Genomic DNA, 19,119 nt, shown 5'->3' with positions numbered 1-19,119 from the left:
AACATAAAATCATACACCTTTACCGATATTGACGGCCTATCGTCTTATCTTTTTAAAAATTATTTGGAATTGGCGATCCCACTCCTTATTTTTAACAAATTTCTCGAGTGTGGTGAATTTATCGAAGCATGGAAGATAAATTTCATTAGCCCTGTTTTCAAGAGCGGTAATAAAAATAACGTCGCTAATTATAGAACCATAGCAAAGTTGTCGACTATTTCTAAACTTTTTGAGTATATTGTGAAACAAAAAATGTATTTTGCGGTAAAGCCTCTTATCAGTAACAGTCAGCATGGTTTCATGTCCGGTAGATCCACTGTGACAAATTTAGCAATTTTTTCTGACTATTGCCTATCCGCGTTTAATAATCGTTTACAAGTCGATACTGTATACACTGATTTCTCAAAAGCGTTTGATAAAGTTAGTCACCCTAATTTCTAAATTGCTTTCTTTGGGTTTACACTCAACATTTCTTTCCTGGATAAGGTCGTATCTTCAACAACGTAGTTGTGTTGTCGTAATTGATAATACTCACTCTGACTCTTTTATTGTATGTATGTATGTATGTATTTATTTGAAAATTTGTTCCTAGCACCACAATTTTGACAAATTATTTAACAGTGCTAGTCATGAATAGCATGAGCTATAAAAATTGAACATTTATAATAACAAATTAAATTAATCAATTTAAATTAAATATAACAGATAATAGTTAAATATTTATGTATGCAGATGCATATCTTAAAACTAAAGAAAATTAATTAATAAATATTAAGAGGTTAAAGATTATCTATCATCACTACTGCTGTATCTTAATATTTATTAATTACTTTTCATTAGTTTTAAGATATGCATCTGCATACATAAATTTTTAACTATTATCTGTTATATTTAATTTAAATTGATTAATTTAATTTGTTATTATAAATGTAGTATTTAACAAATAAAGAAAGAAGACAAGGAGGACTTAGAAATGAACATTTTAACAACAACAATTTGAGATCCAGTTTAAGGGTCGTTAAAAAATGATATTAGCTCGTTCTTGAAGTGCAGAGCATTACTTAAGAGTCGAAGACTTGTAGGTAGGGAGTTCCAAAGATGTATTGCAGTAACAAAGAATTTGGCGTTCAGAGGTTAGCGTGCGGTATCTAATGTGCGTAAGAAGAAGCACCGATCTAGATGATTGCAGAAAAGTAAGCTTATTATTATTATTATTATTTATTTATTATTACGGCGTTTTAAGCCTAAAACTTAGATTATTACAAATTATATATATATTTTAATAATAATAGGATTTCTAGCGTTTGGAGTGTCGGAATGCATGAGATTCCGATCAGCACAGGAACTGGTGGTCCCAACGGGCGAGTCTTGGAGTCATCTCATTTGGAGGTTGGAAGGACGTGTTCTCAATCCTGCCCTACTCCAAGACGTATGATTACACAGTTTTATTATTTATGCTGTCAGAATGCATTTGATTCCGGTCAACCCAAAAGCTAGCAGCTAGGAGAGCGAGCCATTCTTATCGGACGGTTGGAAAGGACGCGTTTCCAATCCTCCCTGTACCAGCTTTTATGTACACACAACCAACTATAATATATCATTGTTGTAGGAATATACGTGATTCACATGATCACTCCAACTGTTTGTCTGGGACGATATTTTCCGGAATTCTTTCCCAATTTGATTGCGAGCGATATATGTTTTTGACCTGATGCATAAGGTTCCTCTGTGTCTATTTGAATTGCCATGTACGCTCAAGGATCAGTAACATGAAATACAGATACCAAATATTTTATCTTATTGGAAGGGTTTTGCAATATTCTAATAAACTTTTTTTGAAGGTGTTTAAGTTTTCACAATTTTTAACATGATTAGGTAGTTCATTAAAACATTTCAGGCCTTTGTAAAATATATTTTGCTTGTCCATTTCTGTTTTGAGAAGAGGTAATCTAAAATTATTATATTCCCTGATTATGTAAGAATGGGTTTCATTCACATAAACAAGTTTTTCACTTAGGTAGGCTGGTAATTTACCATGCTTGATATAAAATACAAATTTCATACTATGGTAAAATATCAACTGTTTCACACTCAACCAGTTTAGTGCATCAAGCATACTCTTTATTGAAGTGTCGTACCTCACTTTCAATATAAATCTCATAGCTTTGTTTCGCATAATTTGTAACCTGCCTACTTGTGTTTCATTGGCAATAAAGAATATTGTAGGGCTTACGATATAGATAGTCAGGTTCCTTCGTGTGTATCAATTTATGGAGGAAGGACAGTGTTTTGACTTTTAAAAGATTTTCGAAAGAAATGTTTAGCAACCTTTCAGCATGTTGTGATACATGATCAAGTCTTTTCAACCCATAAACATATTTAGCAATGTTGTTGTAAACAACATTTAGTTTGTTCTTGCACACATTGTCACAGTTGAGTAAATCACACAACTATGGAGTAGCGTAGGTGTTAAGTACGCTTTAGCCAGAAGAAGTTTTATGTGCAAAGGCGTGAAATACTGTGTTAACCATAGTGTACAAAGCATTCCATACACTTTTCCAACCGTTCTAAAAATATGGTCTTTCCATGTCAATGTTTTGTTAAAAATTACACCTAAGTTTTTCGCCGTATCTACGTATTCTATAACGGAATTGTCAAACACTACATTCTCTAAATCATTAGTGGGAAAAGACCTATGAATAACAATACATTTTGACTTATTCGGGTTTATACATATCATAGTAGCCCATCAAAATATTTGATTCAAATCGTGGTTTAAGTTACTTATGCACAAGCTAATTTGATCACAACCCAGGCGTAGTCACCCGTCACTTACCCCCAGAGTGGCGACTTCTCCCCTTATGCACTTCAGAATCCTGCAGTTAAACTGTAATGGACTAACTGGGAAGATTACGGTGATAGTCCATTTCATGAAGCGGCACAACATCCGCATTGCTGCGATTCAAGAGACTAAACTCACAGCAAGATCTGCATTGCAGACCTGCTCTGGGTATAACGTCCACAGGAAAGACCGCGAGAGCGGAAATGGAGGCGGTCTCGCGTTTATCATACACCACTCTGTGCAATATTATATATTTGATCCTGGCATCGACCGCAGGGACAATGTCTTAGAACGTCAAGGCCTATCTGTCCGTTCAGGCGATGCAAACCTAGAAATCATCAACATTTACATCCCTCCTGCCACCTGTTGCCCCAGTGGATACCGCCCTAATATCAGGGCCTTACTCACTGGCAACAATCGCATTATCTTAGGTGATTTCAATGCCCATCATGATCTATGGCATTCAAACTTGCGGGCGGACAGTAGGGGTGAGATGTTGGCGGATCAAATAGAAGAAACGTTCTGCACAATAAACGGAGACGCCCCCACACGTATGGTAGGAAGCTGTCACAGCTCGCCAGATATCTCAATCGTGAGCGCAGAACTCGTAAACTGCGTCAACTGGCAGCCGATGGTAACATTGGCATCCGACCACCTGCCCATACTTATTTCGCTTGAGAGTACCGCCGACTTCATCGGCACTGAAAAACGCAATTTCATAAACTTCAAAAAAGGAAAGTGGGAAGAATATAAATCCTTTACAGACAGCCGCTTTGCTGCCCTCCCTATCCCGACTGATGCCCGCCAAGGGGAGCGTGCCTTCCGTGAGGTCATTAAATCCGCCTCGGCACATTTCATTCCCGCCGGGAGAATTCCCGAAATCCGGCCCCACTTCCCGGCGGAGGCCGAAAACTTAGCGAGAGAACGTGACCTTATAAAACAGCTTGATCCAGGCGACCCCCAAATAAGGAATATAAACCAACGCATCAGATTGCTGTGGATGAACACAAGCGGGCGAAATGGGAGGAGCACCTAAGAGGTTGTAACTTCTCTACCGGTGTGGGTAAACTTTGGTCCACCGTAAAGTCCTTATCGAATCCGACTAAGCATAAAGACAAAGTTTCCATCGCCTTTGGCGACAAAGTGCTGTCGGACGCAAAAAAATGCGCGAGAGCTTTCTGCCGACAATATATAATGCATCCTACGGTCGACAAAGATAGACGGAGACCCAATAGACACGGACATAAACACAAATTCAGCGCGTCACCAATCACCATCACCGCTAAAGAGGTTGAGGACGCCATTGGTCGTGCAAACCATCCAAAGCAGTGGGCCCAGACGGCATAGCCATGCCGATGCTTAAAAACCTAGGGAAAGAGGGTTTCAAATATTTAGCGCATGTCTTCAATCTGTCTCTTTCCACCTTTGTCATACCTGAGAAATGGAAAATGGCCAAGGTGGTCCCGCTACTAAAGCCTGGGAAACCAGCTAACATAGGTGAGTCGTATCGTCCGATATCTCTCCTATCGCAAGTGGCAAAGATGCTTGAAGCCATTTTGCTCCCTTATTTCCAAGCAAATTTGCAGCTAGCCCCTCATCAGCATGGCTTCAGAAAACTCCATAGCACTACCACCGCGCTAAATGCCATTAGCACCCAGATAAATTGCGGTTTAAATCAATACCCCCACCATAGAACAGTACTCGTAGCGCTAGACCTATCAAAAGCTTCCGATACGGTCAACCATGGCTCGTTACTGCAGGACCTGGAAGGGTCTACCCTTTCCGCATGTCTTAAAAGGTGGACCGCAAATTATCTGGGTGGTCGGCAGGCATCGGTGCAATTTAGAAACGAAACATCAAAACCAAGGAGAATTAAACAAGGGGTGCCACAGGGTGGTGTCCTATCCCCACTTTTGTTTAATTTCTACATATCTAAGCTACCTTCACCACCGGAAGGAGTCACAATCGTTTCCTACGCCGATGACTGCACAATAATGGCCACAGGCCCAGGCCTAAAGATCGATGCGCTATGCAATAAAATAAACGGCTACCTCCCTGATCTCTCCAGTTTTTTCGCCTCGCGAAACCTGGCATTATCACCGACTAAATCTTCCGCGACCTTATTTACAACATGGACGCCCCAAATGTCGACCATTTTGAACATCCACGTCGATGGCACTACGCTACCGACTGTCCTACACCCCAAAATCTTGGGTGTGACGTTTGATCAGGATCTACATTTTGGTGAGAACGCAGCCGCAATTGTTCCGAGAATTCAGAGCCGTAACAAAATCCTTAAATCCCTCGCTGGCAGTACTTGGGGAAAAGATAAAGAAACGCTCATGACTACATACAAAGCAATTAGCCAGCCGATTACGTGCTACGCGTCACCCATATGGTCGCCAAGCCTAAAAATCACCCACTGGAAGAAACTACAGGACTGCCAAAATACTGCTCTCAGAATCGCCACGGGCTGTCTTCTTATGTCCCCAGAACACCATCTGCATAATGAGGCGAGAATACTCCCCATCAGGGAGAGAAATGAGATGCTGACCAAACAGTTCCTGTTAAATACCCAGAAACCTGGGCATCCCAACAGACATCTGATTGATGAACCAGCACCGCCTAGGGGCTTAGGAGTCATCTCCGTAAGCATTTTGAGGAAATACGGCACCTGAGAACCCAGCCGTATGAAGTGAAAAAACACAAGCAGGTCCTTGGTGAACTCCATAAACAGGCGTCGGACCTTTATGCCGGGAATTGCACGGTGAATCCAGTGCTTAACGAAAATTATCCAAAACTTGCGGAAGAGGAACGCATACTCCCCGCGGTAGGTATGCCTGTCGTAAGAGGCGACTAAAATACCAGATTGAAGGGGCTGTGTAGCGCAACCCTTCAGGTTGCCAGCGCAATATATAGCTTCTCCAAACCCAATTGTCAACCTAACCTATCCGCGGCGACTCCTGTTTCACTAACAGACGAGGCTCTGGCGACCCCAAGCTCCTCATGGAACTTGGGGGTGGGGAGGGAGGGAATGGCATGAAGGTTTAATGTGGCCACATAAATCGTTCCCGAGATGGTCGGGCTAGCACCTTAATGGTGCTATGGTACCGGAGCGTACCGGATCTGTATCCGGAAAAGGACCATCACATCGATAACACTCCCCAAAGCCTTCGGGGAGCAACCTTATCGCTACAACAACAACAACAACGCGTGTCACTTTTGATCAACTTCGTTCTGGATACTGTAACAGGTTAAACTCTTACCTATCCAGAATCAACCCCGACATACAAAATGTATGCCCCGCTTGCAACGTGTCCCCACATGACACCAACCATCTCTTCAATTGTAATGTGGAACCAACGCCTCTAACACCCCTTTCCTTATGGTCCACCCCTGTTGAAACGGCAAGTTTCCTTGGACTCCCGTTAGAGGATATTGATGACAATTTGTGATCGGTCGCGGCTATTAGGTGGGGCGAGCATTGCTACAACAACAACAACAACATCACGAGGACAACACGTAAACAACTGCACATCATCAGTGTAGATATGAACATTACAATACTTAAGGACATCGGGTAAGTCATTGATATACAGAACAAATAACAGAGGACGCGGGATAGAGCCTTGAGGGACGCCTCTTAAGACATGTAGGAAGTCAGAATTTTTACCATCTATACATACTGCTTGAGTCCTATCGCCAAGATATGATCTTATAAGGGCAACTGCATGACCAGAGAAGTTAAATAATGTTGGTCCGCTTGGGATAGTCACCTTTGGAACGGACCTAGTGGCTAGTGATGGCAATGGAAAGGACCCATGGCAATTTTAATCGAAAATGGACACTAGAGGTCGCCACGGCCGCGAAAGCGATGATCTCTAGGAAAAAACACGCTATTTCCGGGAGAAGAAAAAAATTGACAGAGCCGGCAGGCAGAGAAAAATCGCGGCAAGGAAAAAATTAAACATTCCTGCCAAAAAAAATCATATATTCTCATTTCACATGTGTTTGCAGCTGTTAAGGATACAATCCTTCAATCAAATCTGCAGGAATATAATTTGGTCTGAAGCGTATTCAGATGTACGGGCAATTTTTGTGATTTTATTTTATTCACGATTCCCTTTTCGTATAAGAATTAACTAATTGGGTGCTGGCAGCAGATTTTATGAGCCAAATTACCGAAAACGTACAATCACTAAGTTATTAGTGAACCGGCTTGGTACTGCTGTGGTTTTGGTCTTTTTACGCTAAAAGACTTGTATTGAGCAGTCCCATTCCGACGCAGGAAACCGAAGTAGCCAAAAAGTAACACGACCGCGAGAAAAATAAAAAATCAACCCCTTTGTATATGCTTGGAATTGTCTGGAGCACAGTTTAATCGAGGAAATCGGCAATTGGAAGAAATGTTTGTCCAATCATGTCGAGGTACCACCTTCACGATTGAGTGTATCCGGATGTAGGTAATCCCTGTGCACTGCGCCCACATCGTGCCCTCTACACGGCATACAGTATCCTTGTTAACCTATGAATACATATATGGGCACTCTTGTAGTCAGTGTTATACTACCTCAACAACGGTGGGGAACATGATAGGTGTTCCACGTTGAAACTCATACCAGCATACGTCGTATCGAGCACGACAGCAATTGCGCATAAACAACTTAAGATACCCATACTGCTGCACTAACCACCCTAGAGCGCAACCACCACCAACCGCGCGTTAACACCACCATTGCGTGCAACACTGCGCGCAACCACCAGCGATAGCACTAGCCGACCAAGCGCGCTCCCACCAGCTATAGCGCCAGTGAAAGCACCGGACGTACCACCAATAACATCTACTTTGGTGGCAAACACCAGCGGGGCCGACCCATATAGTCCGCTATAACATCGACTGTGACCACAACAACCAGCAGGACCGACGCATATAGGCCGACCGTAACAGCCACTGGGGCAACAGCAACCAGCAGATCCAGCCGTGACACCAAGACCAGCACGAAAGCGGTGAGCTTGTTCCGGATACGGAAAACCAAGTTTTTTTACCTACCTTTAAATTTGATAACTTATGTTAGATTCAGTAGATAATACTATTTAAATTATGCTTAAAATTATGTATATACATGAGATGTAAAGGGGGGGGGGGGGGGGGGGGGTTGGTTTCCTTGTAGTTATACCCAGGTAGCAGTTTGAAAGAGTATCGGAAAGTTGCTAGAAAACGCTCACATTCGAAACTCAATGTATCGTCGGGAGAAGGGTGTACCCTGGATGGGATTATTCTTGACTAATCAGTTGTAAGCCACATTTTCTTTTCCCCTTTATTCGTTTTATCATCATATTTGATATGACATTTTATTAGCTTTAAAAATTTTTTTATCGTATTTAACAACAATTACCAATCATATAAATTAATGTTTTGGAATCATTTGTGAATATGATTACGATTCAATTTTCCATCATATTTAGTGCATAATTCCATATTATATTATAAACATATTTCATCAGCGGATGGAAGTATCCGGAAGCTCGAAGGTGAGATAATTAAAACCTCAGGTAATTGCGATAGTTAACTTGAACGAGCTTCATACACGACTACAACATCCAACATTATCTATGGCCATCATCTTAAATAATGGTAGTGTGATGTTTTAACAAGCGTAACCCATGTAGGATGTTGAAGCCGGAACATATCGAGCTTAAATTACCAGCGGTTCAACCGCATCGGAACTTCCGTACCACGGTTTCATACACTGTAACCTTCTTTTCTTTTTTTTTTGAAGACGTGTCGACATAAATGCTATCGGACATCGTAGTCTAGGAACAGCATCCACATTTCTTTAGGTCTAAACATAATTTTGGTATAGCCATACATTTTTTTAAATTCATTTATTGAGGAGTGTGAGCATAGGAAGGCAATCGGATTTTCAATGAATAGCAAGTCATCCTTGAGTCTTAAGCTAGCAGACACTTTTCTCGGAACCGGACGCAGCTTACAATTTTTTTTTTGCGGTTATAAATTACCAATAAATATGACATCAATTATTTAAGTCGTTCGGAAGCTTTAGGTCGTGTTTTCACAAAGTGTCTGCTGGCTTGAGTCTTAAGCTAGCAGACACTCACTTTTCTCGGAACCGGACGCAGCTTAAAACTTTTTTTGCGGTTATAAATTTAAATTTCAAATTTATTAGTTGAACAAAGTGGTTGTGACAGTAAGACGGAGTCTTTTATAGCACATCGTCCGTTTTATAAATACAATATAATTACCATAAACTAAATTCGAATTTAAAATTAACAATAAAACGAGTTTCTTATAATTCAGATTAATGTTAAAACTAAATTTAATGTTAAACCTTAAATACACACTTAAGACTAAAGAGTAGAGCCATTTAAATTTGGTAGGAAAGAAAAAACAGGGATAGGAAGTGAAAGAGATGTAGTCATGCAGTTAGGTTGAAATCACAATATTCACACTGAGTTGAAGTAATCATGGATCACCGTTTTGTAATTGCTCCTACTCAAAGCACCCTTGAGAAAATCAGGTATAGAGTTCCAAAGCCTTACAGCATTTACAAAAAATAGCCTCGATGAGGCCAGATAGTAATGTTTGGGGATTATCAGATTGCGGTGCCTACAAGACTTTGGGAATTTAAGCTTTTCGTAAAGATATTGAGGGGTTTTGAACTCGATGAGCTTGAACATATAAATACAGTTTCGCGCCTCAATGTACTCAAAAATACTGCATCCTAGTATTTCGCGCTTAAATAGAGAGATGTGGTCATATTTCCTTAGGCCGTAGACATAACGCGTGATATTGTTGAACGCAACATCAATTTTGTGGTACGAGGCAGAATCAAACTGACTATAAACTAGATCTGAGTACGTTATGTTTGGGACTATAAGCTGAACAACTAGCTTTTTTCTTGTCTCTAAGGGAGTAAACGAGGCAGACATTCTCAATCTACGTAAAACCGAATAAACATTACTCACGACTTTATTAACGTGGTCAACACAGTTCAATTTAGAATTTATCACAAAACCCAAATTCCTAATTTTGTCAGTAAACGGAAGAACACTATTGCCAACTAACAATTTAGGAATATCTTCAACGTGCACAACACTGTTACTAATGGGCAACACATAGGACTTTTTAGCATTTAGACACAGACAGTTTTCAAACGCCCATTTCGAAATTGCAGACAAATCACTATTAATTTTAAAACACAAATCCTCGACGAGACCAACACGGCTAGACAAATATAATTGAATGTCATCGGCATAAGCATGGACATTTACGTACTGGCAAACAGAGAACACATCATTGACAAAAAGACTAAACAGGAGAGGGCCTAGTACATAGCCTTGTGGTACACCCGAGGAAACAGTACATGGTTTTGATGCAGAGCCTTTGCATAACACTCTCTGGGTCCTTCTCGCCAAATAGCTAGCCATAAGCTTTACAGAACTGTCAGAGAACCCATAATAGGACTCAAGCTTTTTGCATAGGAGACTATAGCTGACTGAGTCAAATGCCTTAGAGAAATCAAGGAGAGTAAGGTCACTATTATCAAATTTTATTCTTATATCGTCAAGTATTTTTATTATTGCTGTAGAGCAACTATGCTTAAAAGATGGTGATTTAGGACATATTTTGAAATTTCTCCAGTGAAAGGTTTCTAGTTATATGATAAGGTACAGGATTGACCCGGCGGTTGCCTGAGCTAACAAAATAGTCATTAAGGGTATCCGGATCAACCTGACACTCAGATTGCTGCTTACCGTGTATATTTAGATTTTTCAAATTGCGTCATAAGTCTTTTGAAGGTAGTGACGGGTTTAGCTTATAATCGCAGTACATCTGTTTCGCTTTTCTGGTAATAACAGTGGCTTTATTCCGGGCGGTTTTATGCTGCGACCAGGCAAACTCGGTTTTGCTCCTCTTCCACTTGGAGTAAAGCTTGTTACGATTTTTAAATGCATATCTCACTTTGCCGTTATACCAAGGAACAGAGTTAGTTTTAACACTCACTTTTTTTAGAGGGACGTGTGTATCATAAAGTTTACCAAGAGTTTTATTCAAAAAGTTCAGCTTCGCATCCACCGTAGCAATACTCCAACACGCGATCCAGTCGACATTAGACAAATCCCCAAACAACGAGCGTACATTTATAGACTTAAAATCACGATATACAGTAGTAAGAGTATCAACAGGGCAATTAAAGGTAACATCCAGTGTACAAAAAACTAAGTCATGGTCCGAAATAAAGCTAATTTGGTCAAACTTAAGAATATGGTCCGCACTTGACGTGATAAAGAGATCTAACAAGCTCGGAGTCGTATTTTGCGAATATCTTGTTGGTAATTGTGTGTTTACGATGGTGAGACCTGCAGCTGAGACATGATCGAGCAATTTATTGGTATATGAGTCATCAACAAGAATATTAACATTAAAGTCACCACATATAACGTAACGCTCATAATCAATCAAAAACGGGGATAACTCGGCAAAGAACGAGTCTAACAGAAAACACTTATGGGGGTTGTATACACATGATACTAATACTTTATTCGAGTTATCTGAGATTTCAGCAATAATAAACTCCGTATCATTGTTTTTTGATTCCACTAGGGTTCTAACTTTAAGGGAAGTCTTGCAATAGATGGCAACGCCTCCTCCCTTTTTACATGTTCGATCAACGCGCGTAAGTCTATAGTTAGGGATATTGTAGCAGAAATCGGATATGCCATTAGAAAACCAGGTTTCTGAAACACAAACAACGTCCACATTCGACCCAGCAAAAACATCCCTAACATAATACAGTTTCTCTCTATTTAAGCTACGAGCGTTGAAATCCACAATTTTAAATCCATTAGACTGCTTGCACAAAATGTTAATTACTATCTTGTGATATTCGTTTATGCTGAAGGCAGATTTCCTACATGGGTTTGAGTCCATCAGTCGGAGAAGGAACAAATACAAGCGGTGCTAAATACATAAAAATAACAGCACAGAAACAAATGCAGGGGATCATAACAAATAAAATGATGTATGGGAAGAGTAAAGACTGAAAAGAAACAATAATAGTAAACATTTGAATAATGCAGATTGCAGCACAGAATCAAAGAGATAGAAAAAAATATATTTAAGAGAGTAAGATGGGAAATGAAAAGGTAAAAAACATATCTTAAATAAATCAAAACGTTCATTCGCATATTATACAATGTATGTTATTATTTACGCACTCATGTCCCAATGACAGCATTCACCTCAGCTATGCTGCTTACCACTTTCGCCTCTTCACCTGCTTTATGCCGAACAATAACTTTGCCACGAATTGAGAACGCCGACGCTAACTTTTTCTGTCGCTTAAGCACAGAGGCATGTGTCATCACCGCTCGCAGTTTTTTTGGTAAGCTTTCATGCAAAAACACTGATCCATAACCCGGCAAATCAACATCAGAGAGCGCAAGCGATCTCTTTTTTGACTTGCAGAACACAGCGATAGATTTCAGAAGTTGATTTCGGTCAGGTGCAGAAAACAATTTTACAACGATGGGAGTATTGTGTATTTTTTGATGTTTATTACCCACTCCCTTTCGCAGTCGAAACATATCTCGTAGTGGTGGTGGTTTGTGCTCAGCCACACAACAAATTTTGAAAAGCTCAGGTAAACACTCATTAGCTGTTTGTGGAATGCCAGTAATAATTAAATCAGATGCAACAGCATTGAGCTGGGCATGAGCTTCGATAAGTTCATTACGGAGCATCAGAACATCAGAGCATGCGTTCTCAACTGCCTTTTAGCCTTTTCAGCAGCTAACTCACCGAATTTTTGCATAATGCGCTCTTCAGTCTTCCCCATTACAGCTATCAACTCTTTAACTATAGAGTCTCTCAGCTCTTCCAATTTGTTTTTAAGCACATTCGATGATGGTGTGAGAGGGGTTTTAGGGGGAGATGACTGGCCTCTTGCTGGATTTTTCCGCGACATTGCTGTTGGTTTCATAAATTATTTTTTGTATTTTTCAAGTTTATTCGACAATTAGCTCGAACAGGTAAACTGGTACAAACAAATTAACACCACAAACAGTTCGCAGCACACGCGCATAAATTACCAATAAATATGAAATCAATTATTCAAGTCGTTCGGAAGCTGTAGGTCGTGTTTTCACGAGGTATCTGCTGGCTTGAGTCTTAAGCTAGCAGACACTCACTTTTCTCGGAACCAAACGCAGCTTAAAATTTTTTTTGTGGTTATAAATTACCAATAAATATGACATCAATTATTCAAGTCGTTCGGAATCTGTAGGTCGTGTTTTCACGAAGTGTCTGCTGGCTTGAGTCTTAAGCTAGCAGGCACTCCCGTTTCTCGGAACCGGACGCAGCTTACAATTTTTTTACGGTAATAAATTACCAATAAATATGATATCAATTATTCAAGTCGTTCGGAAGCTGTAGGTCGTGTTTTCACGAAGTATCTGCTGGCTTGAGTCTTAAGCTAGCAGACACTCCCGTTTCTCGGAACCGGACGCAGCTTTAAATTTTTTTGCGGTAATAAATTGCCAATAAATGTAATATCAATTGTTCAAGTCGTTCGGAAGCAGTAGGTCGTGTTTTCACGAAGTATCTGCTGGCTTGAGTCTTAAGCTAGCAGACACTCACTTTTCTCGGAACCGGACGCAGCTTAAAATTTTTTTTTGCGGTTTTAAATTACCAATAAATATGACATCAATTATTCAAGTTGTTCGGAAGCTGTAGGTCGTGTTTTCACGAAGTGTCTGCTGGCTTGAGTCTTAAGCTAGCAGTACTCCCGTTTCTCGGAGCCGGACGCAGCCTTAAATTTTTTTTTTCCGGTAATAAATTGCCAATAAATGTAATATCAATTATTCAAGTCGTTCGGAAGCTGCAGGTCGTGTTTTCACGAAGTATCTGCTGGCTTGAGTCTTAAGCTAGCAGATACTCCGTTTCTTGGAACCGGACGCAGCTTACAATTTTTTTTGCGGTTATAAATTACCAATAAATATGATATCAATTATTCAAGTCGTTCGGAAGCTGTAGGTCGTGTTTTCACGAAGTATCTGCTGGCTTCAGTCTTAAGCTAGTAGACACTCCCATTTCTCGGAACCGGGCGCACCTCTAAATTTTTTTTGCGGCAATAAATTGTCAATAAATTTAATATCAATTATTAAAGTCGTTCGGAAGCTGTAGGTCGTGTTTTCACGAAGTGTCTGCTGGCTTGAGTCTTAAGCTAGCAGACACTCCCGTTTCTCGGAACCGGACGCAGCTTTAAATTTTTTTTTGCGGTAATAAATTGCCAATAAATGTAATATCAATTATTCAAGTCGTTCGGAAGCTGTAGGTCGTGTTTTCACGAAGTGTCTGCTAGCTTGAGTCTTAAGCTAGCAAACACTCCCATTTCTCGGAACCGGACGCAGCTTAACATTTTTTTTTTGCGGTAATAAATTGTCAATAAATGAGGTATAAATTATTTAATATATAATATTGTTGTTTGCTATAGTGTGTCTGCCACCTTAATAGGACCGTACTTATTTTCTGAGCAACAATTTCATAAGTGTACATGAAGTTATGCAGTTGGCAGTCCATATAAAGTGTAAGTGCATAAGTATAAATAAAAAATGTAAGGCGCGATAACCTCCGAAGAGATCTAAGGCCGAGCTTCTCTTCCAATTTGCGTCGTGCTCCTCTTGATTTTCCCTACAAATTGGCCGGGACCTACATGTTTTATGCCGACTCCGAAGGGCATCTGCAAGGCAGATGAGTTTTCACTGAGAGCTTTTCATGGCAGAAATACACTCGGAGCGCTTGCCAAACACTGCCGAGGGGCGACCAGGCTTAGAAAAATTGTCTTCTAATTGAAAAACCTTATTTCTAAAATTTTGATGTTGCTTTGCCCGGGGTGCGAACCCAGGGCATACGGTGTGGCAGGCGGAGCACGCTATCATCACACCACGGTGGCACTTGCATATGTATATAGATGTAAAAAAAAACACTGCTACTATTACAAAAACATTCACATTTGTTTTTTTTTTGCAGGTATATCAACTCATTCGCTTAACGAAGCGGAATTAGCACGTGACTTTCAGCGTATTGCAGCAAAACGTAATTTCGCAACAGAAATACGTATCCCACTACAAAAAAGCATATCTACATCATCTATTGTTGCTAAAGAGGAAATCAAAACACGGCACCTATATGACAGTGAAGATGAGAATCATAGCCTTCTACGTGCACATGCAAAAATTGAGTCATATGATAATGTTGAAAAACGAAGCAAACGCGGTTCTCTTTTCTTTAGAAAGAAAAAGGATAAAAATAAAAATAAACCAAGCAATCAAATTGGAATGTGTGAATCATGTGGTAACAGCGTATCAATTGTAAATATAAAAGATCATCAAATTGAATGTATAGGAAAAAAATCAGGTGTTGGGAGCGGACAAAAAATATTGTTAGTTGGTATACGGAAGGGGACCGACAAGGCGGAAGATTGTTACAATGCAGCTGAACAAGTAGGAAATTTAAACGATTATACGCCATTAATACGATCCGAATTTCTTAATGAACCACAAATCGAAGCTCATGATCTTGGGGCTGAACCTATATTGGGAATCGCAGCTGAGGAGCATGACTCGTGGTCTCCCAGCGTACCGAAAGAAGTTTTAAAAACGCTCAAAGAAAAACAGATTAAAAGGCAGGAACATATTTATGAATTTATTATGACTGAGAAGCACCATTGCCAGACATTGCTTGTAATGCAAAAGATTTTCGTTGAAAGCTTGCAACGTCATTTTCCTTCCTTGAACATTAATAATATGTTTCCTCGATTGTCCGAACTCACCGAATTACATATTAGTTTCTTAAAGAAACTACGACAAAAGCAAAGAGAACAGTATGTAGTTGGTAGTATTGCTGATATATTATTGGATTTCTTTTCCTTGGATAAAGCGCAACATTTAAGACTGTCATATGGCGAGTTCTGTGCTAATCATCGAACAGCCCTGGAACATTTCAAGGCATGTATGACAAATCGGGACCAAACATTTGCAGAATGGTACAAGCATTGTTTAGCCAATCCGTTGTTAAAGAAAAAAGGGATTCCAGAGTGCATATTATTTGTCACTCAACGTCTTACCAAGTATCCATTACTAATTGAACCGCTGCTTAAAAGTGCAAAGGAGGATAAATCAGAAGCTGATAAACTAAAACATGCGCTGAATTTAGTCAAAGCTTTGCTTATAGATGTGGACGCATGTGTTGCAGAAAAAGAATTAAGAGAAAGACAATTGGAAATTTTTAATCGCGTCGATCCGAAATCGTTTGCCATCTATAAAAATAAACCTTTTCGCAAATCCGATATAGGTATTGTATCACGTCGTAGACTAAAATTTGAGGGTCTGGCTACTTTGATGCAAGGCCGTTCCAAAATGCAGCTAGTCTTAGTAGTTGTACTCACCGATTGTCTATGTTTTCTTAGTGAAAATTCAGCTCATAATAAATACACATTCTTCACACCAGAACACAAAGCGGGCGTAGTGCCTTTGCAAAAGTTATTGATACGCGAAAAGGCAGGGACCGAAGCACGAGGCATATACATAATATCATCTAATCCATCGTTTCCAGAAATGTATGAATTAAAAGTGCAGCAACCGAAGGACAAACACACTTGGATTCAATCAATACGACAGGCGGTTCTGGAATGTCCGTCATCGGATGTCATTGAAACTGAAGATCTCACAGCCGAAGAAAAGCTGAGAATCGGAGTTAGCAAACGAGATCTTATTGATAAAATAAGACAAAAAGATATTGATCATGCAATTTTGCTTGAAGATAAAATTTTTTTGCAATTGACTTTGTTGAAAGAACAAAAACATTTTTCCGAATTAACTGAAACACCTAGCTCTAATTGCAGTACAGCTGGAGTCGAAAATTGTGGCAATATTAACGCAAGCTCTGCGAATGCATCAAATTTTTTGGCAACTTTTGGTTCCTACAAGGATTTGGTTAGTGTAGATTGTAATACCACAGAATTATGGAAATTTGTATTGAATATGATTCAAGGTATAACTCAATTAGGCACTACGATATATACGGCCTCAACAGGACTGCCAGTTTCACGTTCGGTAAGCTCGGTCGGTGAAAAACAAAGTGATACCTACGCTTCACCCACATTGCCAAAACGTGCTGAAACATTTGCTGGATTTGATGATAAACGGAGCAAAAATAGTTTGCCATGCCGAGATGTGTCGAAAACTGCAACACTACAAGCTTTAACACCTCGACTGGAAGAGCTAGAAGAAAAGTGTGATTTGAAAACTGATTCATCATTGGTCGCTTTAAAGTTACAATCAACAACGAATGAAATGAAATCTACAGTGGGATATGCAACAACAGCAAGCAATGAGGATGTGGTTATTAAGGAGCATAATTATGCAGCACTGCAAATATCGCATCATCTTCATACCTTGCTTTGTATAATATCACAACAAATGACAACCATCCACAATTTACAGCTGCAGTTGGCATTGTATCGAGAAAGTCCCCGTGTAGCTTATACACATAATGACCAATTAGAAGAACTACGTAATTTGCAAGACAAATTGCAAGAAGAAAAAGTTGCTTGGATGCGACATAAAGAGCAACAAGAACAAGATTTGGATGAGAAACATGAACAGCTAATCAAACTGCAAGAACGTTTAAGAGCTGAGCAAGAAGACGTTAAACAGCAACGAGAACAACTTTATCGTAAAATGGAGATACTTTCAAACCATGGTTTAATACTATCGCCAAATACGCCACTGTTAATAGGCAGTAGCCCTTCTATAGCTCTAGTGAACTCTCCAAGTGATTATGTACATGAGAGTCAAGAGAATGTAAATATACAAAGTGATACCGCATCTGTAACAACTCAGACCACCATGGATCGTCGAAAAGACAAATGGCGTACAGCTTCGACGATCTCCAAAAGTCCTCCAGTTAATTTACTGAGTGCAAAAAATGCTCCGAAAATAAATCAGGTTTGCATTAGGCAAAAAATTCCCATGAAGTTGTCGTCCCTTTCATCAACTGCATCTGCAAGTTCGATATCTGGCAGTAGCAAAGTTGACAAATCTACCAGTTTCAATGCAAGCGCTTGTCAGCATGGTGGTTGCACTCAAATGATACCACTTAAATTGGCAGACAAAAATTCCACTACTTCTAACTATACCGGCACGCAATCTTCACATCACATCGTTCCACAACACTTACGTACTGGCAGCTCACCAGCGGTTATTCAACATATTAATACAAGAACAACAACTTCTCCACAACCAACCTCTATGACGCCAACTCTTATAGATTCCCCAGCGACGTTCAGTTTTAGCAGACGACAGAGTAATTTAACTGCAATTACATATGCTTCTACAAGCATTTCTCAAGCAATGGTTGCAGCGGAGAGCAGTTGCTCTACAGTTGATTCCAGTACCTATAATCTTCGTGCAAAAAATAAAACTGCAAAGCGTGATGAAGAAGAAATTTACTTCTGACGCTCATTTTCCCCAGAAGTTGAGATATAAATTTTAACCACTTATTAAAATCGTTCATAATATACCTACATACATATATGTAATACTCTTAAATTGGTGCAACAATATTCTCGCAATGAGTTTTGAATTCGGAATTTTTGTGAGTAAAGCGGTATAATGCCAATTTCAGACAGAGGCTTAATGATATAACTAGTGAGGTTTTCTACATGTAAACCCTCATTGAACTAAATCTTCTATACAATATCCAAATTCTTAATTATCATTATTGTTTTATTGAATGCCATTGTCATTGATTCCCCTCCCTATGAGTCTGAAATATGTAAAAAATATGAGCATCAGAAATATGATCACAAAACAACCTTAAATGATTCCGATGTGATGAAAAATTTTAGCCCTTTGCCAAGAGTGTTCAGCAACCAAACCACCTTCAGAAAAGATATTCATAATTTATTCATTCAGAGGGGTGTTAGAGGCGTTGGTTCCACATTACAATTAAATAGATGGTTGGTGTCATGTGGGGACACATTGCAACCAGGACATACATTATGTATGGCGGGGTTGATTCTGGATGAGTAAGAGTTTAACCTGTTACAGTATCCAGATAGAAGTTGAGGTAGAGTGACACGCGTCTCCCTAGGGAGAGTGCGTTTCACTTTTGTGAGTTCTGGGTACTATTGTACAATATTAAAATTCATTATTCAAATTCTTAATTATCATTATTGTTTTATTGAATGCCA

General features: G+C 39.6%; 1 protein-coding gene across 1 annotated transcript in view; it reads left to right on the top strand.

Annotated features, from left to right (window-relative positions):
- The window catches only part of cyst (rho guanine nucleotide exchange factor 18 cysts), a 41,084-nt gene extending 22,446 nt beyond the window's left edge, over positions 1 to 18,638 (top strand). The window contains exon 2 of the mRNA XM_067766037.1: positions 14,895 to 18,638. Within this exon, the coding sequence (XP_067622138.1) occupies positions 14,895 to 18,382 (3,488 nt within the window). The 3' untranslated portion in view covers positions 18,383 to 18,638. The remainder of the gene's footprint in view (positions 1 to 14,894) is intronic.
- Positions 18,639 to 19,119: the final 481 nt, after the last annotated feature.

Source organism: Eurosta solidaginis, chromosome 2 (assembly GCF_040869045.1).
Source record: "Eurosta solidaginis isolate ZX-2024a chromosome 2, ASM4086904v1, whole genome shotgun sequence".
In the NCBI taxonomy this organism is placed as follows: domain Eukaryota; kingdom Metazoa; phylum Arthropoda; class Insecta; order Diptera; family Tephritidae; genus Eurosta; species Eurosta solidaginis.
The sequence above is the reverse complement of the archived record's forward strand: the minus strand, read 5'-3'. Positions and strand labels throughout refer to the sequence as shown.